Raw genomic sequence first — 13,740 nt, 5'->3', positions numbered from 1 at the left:
CATAGTGTATTATCTGCTGGCAAGGGAAATAATCAGCATACGTTTCTTGAATAATGTTCTGAAGTTCTTTCAGCATTTGATAGGTAATGGATTCGATTATAGATACTAAATTGCGAGAGCTTAAGTTGGAAACTATTTTTGTATCAGGTCTATGCTTATAAAAATTGTATTCATAGTCCTCGTTTTCATATCATTATTCGTGCATGAAAACCAGTTTTAAGCTGGATCACCATTTCTGAGACAGTAATAATATTTTGGGAATAAAATATTACTTAACCCAGCTTCATATTCATGAACTGGATCTAGCTGCAGTGGGATAATGCGATTCTGAAAGTTTGTTGTGGTATTATCTGGGTAAACATCTCCACTTGCAATGGAAGAGATAGAGGTATATGTCATCAGTGTCTTTCAATGACATGTCTCTTCCCTTGTAGAATATATACTAACAAAAAAATACTATACATCGTAGTTTTATAGGTTAAGAAAACTAGCGATTTGTAAATCTTGTTTTTGTTTTACTTTATCAAGGAGAGTGGACGCCAGCAGGGATGGATTTTCGACTGACAAAGGCATTTTGCGAAAGTTATCCCATAAAATAGCTACGAGTTTAACTCGTTCTCTGTAAAAATTTGGCAGCCGTACGACAATTATTTCCCGTTCAAAAAAATTATTTTGTAATTTCAATTTTGAGGTCACTTGCTACCAAATTCTCCGTTTTCTATCCAATGTATAAAATGACCTTTTTTTTTTTTTTTTTCGATTTTTTCCCTTTTTTTCTGGAAAAATTATGTCATACTTCCGGCAATGGGAGTGTGTGTGTGTGTGTGTGTGTGTGTGTGTGTGTGTGTGTGTGTGTGAGCGAGGCGGGAAATGCCAGAGATGTTATGACACTGAGAGGGGTGAGATGTGCCAGCCTTGGTCTAAATCTATTCTCAGTCTGTGCTAATCTTGGCCATTTCTCATCGTTATTGGAAACTTTTTGAAGATGAGGTGACCGTCTAAGAAGCTACAGCAGCGATGGAAAGCAGCAATGAAGAATTTGACGCCATTTCGAGGGAAGAAAAACGTGTCGGAAGCAGCAATTTTTTCTCCACCATCGCCACCTTCCTCCACATCTCCCCCCCCCCCTACCGCCACCTCACCTGACGACTCCCAACCTTCTACGTCTTTTTCTCCAACTTTGTCTTCTCCAGCACCTCTACCTCTTCATAACCATCCCTAATCCTAACTCATAAAATAAAAAAGTACCTAAGTTGTTTCTAATCGTGTTTCTAATCGTACAGACACTGCAAGTCAACAGAAAACGAGTGATGTCTCGGAACTAAACAAACTGTCCTTTGGAGTGATATAACTGCATTAGTTTTAAAGATGACAAAAAGCAAAATGCCTGCAAAAAGAGGAATGAAAGGGGAACATTTTATGCTTAAATTTTTTTCAGTGACTGGCAAACATGAATGTAATGATTTTTTAATATGGCAAAAAGAGGGTAAAATTTGAGGTAAATATATAGGGATTTTGGAAATGTTTTTGTTCAGGAATGGTGAAGAATATTATAAAGTTGATAGGACAATTTATTAATGAGTGTTTTATTAGGTAAACCACCAAATATCACAGAGATCAGATGAACACACTTCCCCTGGTTTCCCATTTTTCGCGTCTCTTATACGTATTATTCATACATTTTTTTTTTCTGTAAAAACTAATTGACCAAATTTACTCAAACTTTGGGATGTTGTTCCTCATATAAAGTAACAAAACATATTAAAAATCAGACAAATGTAAGAATAACAAAAGTACTTTTTGTAACTTCATTTCCCTTAACTTACGAATTTCTAAAAAAAAAAAAAAAAAACTACTTAGAATAACATACTGTCACCCAGGAACATCGTACAGGCTATTATGACTAAATGCTAGTAGTAATAAAGAGTGGATATGCAAGAGTTTTGACAAGTCATAAATTCTTAAGTAAATATGTTTCAGTACTTAACATGATAGACCACCTCCCCAAAACATTTACAAACTACTATTGGTAATCAAATTTGGTTTTGCTTAGTTTTGATAAGTATTAATTTCTTAAGTAATATTGGGATAAGTAAGTTCTCAATGTTAATGATTTTCCTTTTAAATCTGGATTGATCAGAGGCCTCCTTTATATAACAGCTTCCATTTCTGGCTTCTTGCCAGGCAGGGGAATCTTCATATATGTTTAATATTGTAACATTTTCATTTATATTCATTTTTTTTAGTGGCGCGGAATGGTTCCACTTCATCTGAGGCTGCTGCAGGTCTTTCATGGGTCTTTGCGCTGTCCATTGTGCGGCTGCTGCTGCTGCGGTGGGTCATGCTGGAGGAGGGGTAGTAACTTTCGATCCTCCAGCCACACCTTCTTGTAGGAAGGAGGCTGTGGTAGAGGTTGTGATAGTTGCTGCGGAAGCTGTGGTAGAGGCTGTGGTTGTGACGGAAGCTGTGCTAGTGGTTGTTGTGGTGGGTACCACTTGCGTACTCCAACTGCGGCATTATGACCAGAGACATTTGTCCTATCAACAACCGGACAATTTATGTTGATACGTATGCGGTACTTCACCAGCTGCTCAAAGCAAGGCAAATATTTCAAAGCCCATGCATACCCACCCAGACCACTTCTAGTCGCCGAAGGTATTATTAAGACCCAAATGGGATATTGTATGACAAAAAATAGTTACTAAATAATAAATGTGATATATTCGTGTTACCAGAGGCAAACCTTAAGAGTAAATATTACTATTGCTTTATTCATTAGTACAAGCCCATAGCTGAAGGGATATTTTTCGACAGGAATACATCAAAGGCAACTTCTGTGCTCGTGAATGCGACTCTGCCACATACACGTGTTGGCTGGACGAGGGTGGCTAACAACTCCTGGCCGCAATAGTACCTTGATTTATACAGTGAGGGAAAAAGAGGCAATTACAAGTTAGCCTAGAGTGTGAGCTGCTTAATGGGCTTGATTATAATACTTCCTTCGCTCCGAGGACATAAATGTTTTCTTTATTCCGACGATTTTATTCACCTTAGGTGAGGTTGAACTGGATGATGATGCAACCTTCATTAACCCCTTTCAGTATGGGGGTGTTCTAAATGGTAAAATCATCTGGTAGCAAGGATAAAACTAGTTATATCATCGGACTGAAAAAGTTAGGTTCCTTTCACTCTCATTCAGAGACTCATTTAAGGTCTTCCCTGATATTCATTTGGTACATGCTTTTTTTATTTTACCACCCCTTCCAAAATTTGAAGGAACAACATAAATGATTCTAAATGGCACTGGAAACTAGGAACAACTTCTGTCAATAACACAATGATATCGTCTTGTACGTTAAATGATGCAAACTGTCGATACAAAAATGAACATTTTTTTTCTTCACTTTTCAATTTTTAGTAAACCTCAAGCTGGCAAGCTTTTGTTGATATGTCTGTTAAATGCAAGATATTAGGCAATTAAATCTTGCCAAGGTCATGTAACTTCAACATAAATACAAAACAAAAGGTAGAGGCAAAGTTATACCAGTACTAATTAATACAAGTCGTTAGGCATTTTTTTTTTTTTTTATAGCATACAACTCATGTTACTGTCCAAGCCATTAATTTCTCTTGTACAGTCGTCAGCATAAAATCGCTGCAAGTCTACTATTGTGATGCGAGTCCTTTTGTCTGGCAACAGTGTAAAGGGACGAGTTGCCACATACACTTTTATACACTTTAACGACGTTTTTCAAAAGTGGTACTAGAAACTGCCTAGGGTACAATTCTCGGTATACAGTAATTGATTAGCGTAAAAAACTGCAAGAGTTGACAGAATGCTATCGAACGACGTACGAGCGTAATACTCTGGTATTCTTCATTATAACAGTCTGTAAGCTCCCTTACCCGTCTCTCCTCCTTACTCCTGAAATCCCCCCCCACCCCTCCCTCTCCCTCCTACCCCCCACTCACTTCCATGCCTCTCCACTGTCTCCTCTCCCCACCGTCTCTACCTTCATTCGTTTATCCACGGCACTAACCCGACTGGCGCATCGCAATTCTCTCTCGACTGTTTTCTATACCGAGTCTGCCTTATTCCCAGTTGCTTGCAGTACTACCAACTATATCCAAGGTTTATTATCAATATTCCTTCCTGTTCTAGTCCCATTCTTACCCTCCTTGACTCCTTCCCACTCCTCTCCAGTTGTCTTTCTATTCTCCACCCTTTGTCACTACCAACAGCCGGGAGATACAGGAACATTGAGGTCTCGTTCTTGTGATGTATTCCTTGTTGGTATTTGTTTGAGTGAGCCTGGAAGTCTGTGCCTATTATATCAGTAGGCAAAATTAAACAAGCATTTGTGCCCACTCCTCCTACTTCTCGCCCTCTCTCTTCCCTAGGAAAATGTTCCCATTCTCCTCATACTGTTCACTGAATCACGAAGCAGTATCAGAAACACTAAAGTTTCGAACTGCTGCATCGTGTGTGGAGTAACGAGTGGGAGAAAGAGAATGTTGCATGGCATGACACTCTCGAATGTTGAGGAGCAAAAAGGTAACAGGAATAGACAAGAAATAGAGAAGAGTGCGGTTTATTACGTAGATTAGCGTTGTGGGTGATGTAAGGTAGACAGGGCGGAGAGAGAGAGGAGTGGAGACGAAGGATAGCGGGAGAGGGAAGGAGGAGGGGAGGGTAGGAAGGGACAAGGGATGGATACGAGGGAGAGAAGAGGAGTTTCACCATGCGACAACATTCATCTGTCGTCTTTTGCACATTTTTACGCTAATCAGATATAAAGAATATTGTATTCTGGGTGATTTATAGTATTAATTCTTACAAACACGTCTTTAAAGCGGATAAAAGCCTGTGTGGCAACTAGTTCCCATACACCGTTGCCAGACAAAACTACCCACATCACACGAGCAGGCTTGCAGCGAATTTGTGCTGACGACTGTACAACAACTGATAGAAAAACAACTTTCAAAAATATCACTATATATATATATATATATATATATATATATATATATATATATATATATATATATATAAAATCATCATCATCATCATCATCAGCCGTTTGAGTATCCACTGCAGGACCGGCCTATTCCGACCGAAGTCGGGACGATACTGCCAATGTATCTCTACCAAGTGGCTTAGGCTGTCTGTAGAGATTGTATGTAGAGTGAGAAGTGCTTGTAAGTGTAATTGTAGTGTTGGAGTGGCTTTGGATGTGTGCTTAGTCTGTGAACCAAGTGTAATCGGCCCGTGCAAGCCTACTGGGTGCAAGCACACTTTACAGTAAGCGACAGTGGTTCAACCACATCACCCCTTGTGTCCGCCAATGCAGTACGTGGCCGGGTGAACACTCCCAAAGTTTAATACCCTGGCGGGGCGCGATCCCTGGTCCACCCGTGTACAAGACGCACACTCTACCCCTATACCACAAAGGAACATATATATATATATATATATATATATATATATATATATATATATATATATATATAAAACATAGGCTGTTCTATTCAGGACTCTAGGTTGTACGCATGCGCGTCGCTTAGGGATATGTTAAATGATTAAATTTTGAAAATATTAAATTTCAGATGATACAAGGACTGTCAGTATAAAGATTGATGTTAATATAAACAATCGGCAGGCCTTCATATACAGGGTGACCCAGTAAAACCTCCCACATTTCAAAGGAAAATGAAAAAAATAATGGTTAAAAATAATCAAAATATTATTTGCACACATGAAACTTCATTCAATACAGTTTTTATTCATCATGTTTTAAAGATGACATCCTGCAAATGGTGGCCGTCATTGTCTATACACGCTTGGAGGCGATTTCTGAAGGCTGCCATGGCTCGACGGGTCATGTCAGGTGGAACAGCGGCTGTCTCCTGCTGAATAGCAACCTTAAGGGCTTCATGAGTTTGGGGTCGATGACTAGAAGGCACTCAGAGAGCTCATACCTCCGTCAATGCCATTGAAGGATCCGGATCGACCCCCAAATTTAATCAATGTTTTCTTGGCCCATGGCCCATGCTTCCACAAAATATGATTGAAATTCATTGAGAACTTTTGGATATCGTGTGGACAAACAAACAAACAAAGAGAAAGGCATATGTGAATCCATAACCTTCTTCAACTTCGTTGGCGGAGGTAAACAGCGCAGCTGTGGAGGTTGGGGACAGACTTCCACCTTTAATAATATATACAACATCATTCAAATGCATCAGTAAATGTGGACACATAGTATAGTTAATTACTTGTGGTTTCTTATGTTGTTCCTTTTCTATTAAAGCTCGAAAAAATTGTCTATATTCTGTTATAATACCGTCCAAGCAGTTATACTTCAAAAATAATGATATCTAAAACTCATCCCCTTACCCCAACCCCACAACATAGTCCTGACTGAGCTACTGGTGCTGAAGTATGTGTGGGTGAACGTAAAGGCAGAGAAGAGGGTGAAAATGTGTAAGAGTTGGCATGACCAGTAGCAGCAGCAGCAGTAGCCACCCCAGACTCTCCTGATCATGAACCCGGTGGACTGCAAGCCAGAGTTGCTCCTCTTTTGCGGTTCACCATCCAGTCATATCGGTACCACCACGCGAAGGTGTCACTCTGCAGCACTGAATGTGAAAAAAAACAAACAAACAGGATGAAACTTTGTTGAGCGCGTAAATGTGAATGATTACTCCTGTGGAGTCGTAACTCTCTTTTTATTAGTCTCTCCAGAAATCATCGTTGTTCATTGGTGCAGGTAATGTGAGTTTGTAATAAAATTAACAAATGATTTCATGGCAGGTTGCGGAACACACGTCCTTCAATCAAATGAAAGCTCGGAGCATAGATTACGACAGTTTTGCCAGCCCGGAAGTGCTCCAGAGTGAGGGTGGATTCTTCAGGAAAGGTGAGGCAAGATCTGAGAGTTCTCTGGCCATTGCACTTGACATCTCAAAGGCTTTCGATCGAGTCTGGCATAAATCTTTAATTTCCAAACTGCCCTCCTACGGTTTCTATCCTTCTATCTGTGCCTTCATCTCTAGTTTCCTTTCTGGTCGTTCTATAGCCGCTGTTGTAGACGGCCATCGTTCTTCTCCTAGATCTATCAACAGTGGTGTTCCTCAGGGCTCTGTCCTATCACCAACTCTCTTCCTTTTATTCATCAATGATCTTCTAAGCTGTACATCTAACCCTATCCACTCATACGCTGATGACTCCATCCTTCACCTTTCCATTCGGTTCCCGCAACGCCCATCTCAACAGTTACTTCAACAAACAAGGGATGAGGCTATGGCACACCTAATGTCTGACCTGGCTCGTATCTCTGACTGGGGTAAAAATAATATGGTTGTCTTTAATGCATCTAAGACTCAGTTCTTACACCTATCAACCCGACAAAATCTTCCACAGGTATACCCACTAATGTTTAATAATATTCAGCTTAATCCTGCATCATCCTTGAACATGCTTGGGGTTTCATTTACTCGGGACTTATCTTGGAAAAATCATATTACATCTCTTGTAAAATCTGCTTCCAAGAGATTGGGTGTGCTAAGCCGACTCCGCTCTTTCTTTACCCCTGCACAATTGTTGACTCTATACAGGGGTTTTATCCGCCCCTGTGTGGAGTACAACTCTCATGTGTGGGGAGGCTCCCCACATACAGCTCTTCTCAATAGGGTGGAGTCAAAGGCTTTTCGTCTCATTAACTCTCCTCCTCTTACTGACTCCCTTCAACCTCTGTCTCTTCGCCGCTCTGTTGCATCTTTATCTCTTTTCTATAGCTACTTTAATGGACACTGCTCCTCTGAACTGTCTGCTTGCATTCCTCCACCTCTACGACGCGCGCGTAGCACCCGTCTGGCAGCAAACTCTCATCCCTTTTCTGTCCAACTCTCTAATGCAAGAGTTAACCGTTACTCCCAGTCTTTCATTTATGCAACAGGTCAGCTCTGGAACTGTCTCCCTCTGTCTGTATTTCCTGCTTCCTATGATCTCCAGTCTTTCAAACGCAGTGTGTCCAGGTATCTCAAAATGATCGGATCTTGAATTTGGCTCTCTATTGTATTTTGTTTTTCTCTTGGAGGGAACTGTTACTGCGGGCTCATGGCCTTTGGTTCCTTCTTCCTCGCATAAAAAAAAAAAATTTACACCACTTTAAAATTAAACTAAATACACAACCAAACCAGACAGAGACCGCAGTTAATCCAGATTTCGAACTTATATGATGTCAGTTTGATCAGTATTGTATAATGTAACAGAGTGGTGTACTAGCTAACCATACATAATTATCACGTGTGTATTTTATGGATAACTTGGAGATTAATTGATGCAGATGCTTTCTACGGCAGTTGGAGAAATATGAATTTGAAGCAACTGTTATGTGTTATAGATTTTTCAGTTTTGAAAATATGTGTAAAGGAAGTTCTTTGGCCCTGCTTCTGCCTTGTCCAGCGTTGATTCATTTGGCACCCTGCAAATCATTAATGCTTCAGGTTGCAGCACTTACACTCCCGGTCATTCCTGCACACCATTGACCTCCCTTTCTTCTCACACTCTGTACATTGCCTCTTACACAGACACGCCACCACATCCTTAACATTCAGTAACTTCTTCTAGATTTCAGATTCCCGGCAAACCTCTTGAAGATTATCAATTAGCTACGTGAGCTATACAGGAAACTTTTTTACTTGTCTGCAGAACGCGTTAACTTCAGCTTCACCTTGAGGTACTGACCGAGGATGGGAATGCAGGTAATATTTCTTATTAACAAGATTTACTGAGAAGGTTTGTAATCTGCAAAGTCGGTCATTGGTGACAGGACCAATATAAGACGAAGCAATATATATATATATATATATATATATATATATATATATATATCTATATATATATATATATATATATATATATATTGCCAGACGCCTCAATCCCGTTTGGGGTGGCCACAAACTAATCGCCTCCAAGTAGCCCTGTCCCCCGCCATTTCACTGCCCTGCTCCCAACTCACACCCCCCTCTCTCATATACCTCTCCACCCCATCCCTCCATCTCATCCTCGGCCTTCCCCCTCCCTCTTCCCCCCTCCACCTCACTCACATACACTCTCTTCGTCAGTCTTTCACCCTCCATCCTCTCCACATGGCCAAACCACCTCAGTGTGTTCCTCATAACGCTTCCTATCACATCCACATCAACACCACAACGCTCCTTTATATCCTCATTCGTCAGCCTGTCTCTCCATGTGACTCCACATGCTCCTCTTAAATAACTCATTTCCACTGCTCTCACTCTTGACTTGTGTCCTTCCAACAATGTCCAAGCTTCACTTCCGTACGTTAGAGTTGGTATCACAATACTGTCATGTAGTAACTTTCTCACTTCCATGCTCACTTCCCTGTTTCTTATCACTGCTTTCAAAGAACCAGCAACCTTTCTTCCTTGCTGTACCCTTTCAAGCACTTCACCCTCCAAACCTCCATCCTTACTTATCACACTACCCAAGTACTTAAACGTACTCACATTTTCCAATTCCTCACCATCCAACCTCGCTGTACATTCACTGACTTCACCTCTCTCAAAGACCATCACTTTACTCTTCCCTACATTCACCTTTAGATTCCGTTTCTTACACACTCTCTCAAGCTCATCCACCAAGCCTTGCAGCTCCCCTTCGTCTTCACTCAACAACACAGTATCATCTGCAAACAACAGTACAGGGAGTTTCCAAACACTATCCTCTCTCACCAGGGCCAATCCGACATCCACTACCCTACCTTATACCTCTTTTATTACCCCATCCATGTACAGATTGAACAACCATGGAGACATGACACGTCCCTGTTTCAAACCAACTTTCAAAGAGAAAAATTCACTTAGTTCACCATCCACACGCACTGCAGCCTTTGCACCATCGTACATACTCTTCACAGCATTCAACAACTTCCCATCTACTCCATATATTTTTAACACTTTCCACAATCCTTGTCTATCCACCCTGTCATATGCTTTCTCCAAATCCATGAAAGCCGCATACAACTTCTTTCCCTCTAGAAACTTTTCCACTAAAGATCTAAGAATGAATATCTGATCTACACAACCTCCTCCCTTTCTAAAGCCTCCCTGTTTTTCTCCAACTAATTTCTCTGTTCTTTCTCTAACTCTGTCAATAAGTATCCTACCATACACTTTTCCTATTATACTGAGAAGACAAATGCCCCTATGATTACCACACACTACTTTTTCCCCTTTTCCTTTGTACAAGGGAATAATTATACCTGACTTCCAATCCTCCGGGACTCTACCTTCCTCCCAGGCCAAGCTGCACATCTTCCACATCCATTCTACTACTATCTCTCCCCCATGCTTCAGCATTTCACCACACACTCCATCAATTCCTGGGGCTTTCCCCGATTTAACTTTCTTCATTGCCTCCACAACTTCTATCCTACTGATTTCTTCCTGTCTTCTCACCTCCCTCCTTCTCCAAGCCATTCCCCAGCCACTTATACTCGCATTACTTCCATCCTCTACGTTCAACAATTTCTTAAAGTGTTCGCTCCATCTGCTCACTTTTTCTCCCTTCTCCACTAGTAATCTACCATTTTTATCTTTCACTCCCCTGCTAACTTCACTTCCACCCTGTCTTACTCTTTTCACCTCTCTCCAGAACATTTTCCTACAGTCCCTCCACTTTACACTCAAATTCCTTCCAAATTCCTCATCCACTCTCTTCTTACTCTCTCTTACTAATCTTTTCAGCTCTCTCTTTCTTTCTACATATAACTCTCTTTTCCGCCTCTCAACTTCTTCCACGCCCCTATTTCTCATCCATTCATTGTATGCTTTCTTCTTTTGTGCCACAGCCTGTTTCACCTCTTCAGTCCACCACGCTGTTCCTTGCACCCCCCTCCGTCTTCTCTTCCTTCCACACACCACATCACATGCTGCACATATTTCTTCTGTAAATATGCTACACACACCTTCCACGTCTCCCATCTGCTCCAATTCATATTTGCCCAATCGTTCCTCCACTTCTCTCTTATACTCTGCCTTTTTCTCATCCTCTTGTAACCTTTCCACTCTCCTTGCAACTACTCCTTCCTCTCGTCTTTCCCTTCTTCTATTCCTCCATCTTACTTGAATTCTAATTCTGGCCACCACCAAGTAGTGGTCAGAAAGTCCACTCCCCCAACCTCTATACACTCTTGCATCCTTTACACATCTTCTCATCCTTTCATCCACACACACATAATCAATCATTCCCTTCCTTTCATTCAGTTCACCACCCACCCTTCTCATCACTCGCCATGTATACCTGTGGATCATTTTATGCCTGAAGAGGGTATTGGCTATCACCAACCCCCTCTCAGCACAAATGTCCACTAACGCACTCCCATTCTCATCTATCTCAGCAGGCACACCCCACTCACCAACTGTTCCATCCACCTTCACATTCCCAACTTTACCATTCATATCACCAATCAAAAACACTCTCTCATTCCTTCCAAACTTTTCCATGCACACTTCCACATTTGTCCAGAACTCTTCTCTCACTCTTCTAGCACGATCTTGCGTTGGTGCATACACACACAATCGCCCACATTTGTATTCCAACTTTCAACTTTACCCACACAATCCTTGACCCAACTGATCCATACTGTCTTATGCTCCTCTTCCATCTTTTACTCACAACTATACATACTCCTTCCTTTGCCCTCTCATTCTCACCTACTCCTGCACATATACCCCATCCATACTCCCATTCTCTCACACTTTCTCCTCGCCATTTTGTTTCAGTTATTCCACATACATCCACTTTCGCACCCTCAAGCACCTGGACAATCTCTCTCTCTTTCACCTCATCATTCGCTCCCCTTACATTCCAAGTTCCAATTACCATGTCCTTTGTCCGGTCCTTGGTCGTCATCGTTTGGTCAGTCCTTGTCGGAGGCTTATTGTTTGTTTTTTTAGTTAGTTGTTTTCCGGGGAGGGGCACTAACCCTCCACCAACCCTTTTAGTCGCCTTTTACGACAAGCAGGGATACTGGGTGAGTATTCTTGAAAACCCCCCCTACCCCCAGGGGGCATCATCATCATCATCATCATCATCATCATCATCATCATCATCAGCCATTACAAGTCCACTGCTGAAGAAAGGCCTCCCCCAACCTTATCCATGAATTCCTTCATTGAGCCAATCTTTGCCACGATTTCCCTGCAAATTTCTCTATCTCATCCCTCCACCTCCTGTCTGGCCTTTTTCTACTACGCTTACAATCTCTTGGTGTCCAGTCAGTCAACCTCTTGCTCCATCGATTAGCCCTTATTCTTGCTACATGGCCTGCCCACTTCCATTTCTGTTCTTTCATAACATCTATAATGTCTTTGACTTTAGTTTGCTCTCTCATCCAAGTTGATCTTTTCCTGTCTCTTAAAGATATTCCCAACATTGACCTTTCCATTGCTCTCTGAGAACGAATTAATTTATTTTCCATCGGTTTTGTCAGTTTCCAGGTCTCACAACCATACGTCATAGCTGGAATTATACATTCGTTATATACTTTTCGTTTCATACAAACTGGCAAGCTACTTTTCATAATGTCCCTATGTTTACCGAAAGCTTTCCATCCAATTGTAATGCGTCTTTTTATTTCGCTATCATTATCTTTCGTTAATTTTAGTATTTGTCCCAGGTAATTGTACTTCTTGACTTCTTCAAGAATTTCTCCACTTATTCTGACGACGCTCTTTGGTGTTTGAGGATTAAACATTACTTTAGTTTTACTCCGGTTCATCTTTAGCCCTACTTTTAGACTTCTCTGTTCAGGTCATTTAACATTTCTTGCAGTGTCTCTGCTGTTTCTGAGATTAGAACAATGTCATCTGCAAATCTTAAGTGGTTTAGCTTTTCTCCATATACGTTCACTCTTTTGTTTTCCCAATCTAGCTTGCTGAAAGTACATTCTTGGCATGCTGTAAATAATTTTGGTGAAATTGTATCTCCCTGGCGCACGTCCTTCTCAATCTCAATTGTCTCTGAGTCCTTATGTAATTTAACTGTAGCAGTTCCCTCTTTATATATGTTTTCGAGCAGTTTTACAATGTTTTCATTGACTCCTTTTTCTCTCAATGAATTTATAATTGCTATGTGCTCCACTGAGTCGAAAGCCTTTTCGTAATCAAAACCTAAGCACAGTGATTTATTATATTCTGTAATTTTCTCAGTTAGCTTATTCACTGTGTAGATGATCAGTAGTCGAGTACCCGCTTCGGAATCCTGCCTGTTCACGAGGTTGGTTTTCCTCCAAATTTGAAGTTATTCTGTATGTATGGACTTTAGTGAAGAATTTGTAAATGACTGATAGCAAGCTAATGGGTCCATAGTTACTAAGGTCTTTTGAGTCACCCTGTTTATAAAGTAAAATAACTATTGCATTACACACACACACACACACACACACACACACACACACACACACACACACACACACACATATATATATATATATATATATATATATATAGAAATATATATATATATATATATATATATATATATATATATATATATATATATATATGGAGCCTCTGTGCTACAGTGGTAGAGTGTGCAGTTTCGTACATGGGAGAACCAGGGTTCGCGCCCCGCCACGGTAATAAAATTTGGGAGTGTTCACCCGGCCACGAACTGCTTTGGCGGACACAAGGGGTGTGTTGGTTGAACCA

General features: G+C 40.9%; 1 protein-coding gene across 1 annotated transcript in view; it reads left to right on the top strand.

The window, feature by feature from the left end:
* Positions 1-13,740, top strand: part of LOC145412387 (sulfotransferase 1A1-like) — a 257,463-nt gene that overhangs the window by 225,990 nt on the left and 17,733 nt on the right. The window contains exon 7 of the mRNA XM_080282275.1: positions 6,815-6,920. Coding sequence (XP_080138401.1) covers positions 6,815-6,920 — 106 coding nt within the window. The remainder of the gene's footprint in view (positions 1-6,814; positions 6,921-13,740) is intronic.

The sequence above is a fragment of the Coenobita brevimanus genome, chromosome 93, assembly GCF_032717465.1.
Source record: "Coenobita brevimanus isolate Jiangsu-jjx chromosome 93, ASM3271746v2, whole genome shotgun sequence".
Lineage (NCBI taxonomy): Eukaryota > Metazoa > Arthropoda > Malacostraca > Decapoda > Coenobitidae > Coenobita > Coenobita brevimanus.
The sequence above is the reverse complement of the archived record's forward strand: the minus strand, read 5'-3'. Positions and strand labels throughout refer to the sequence as shown.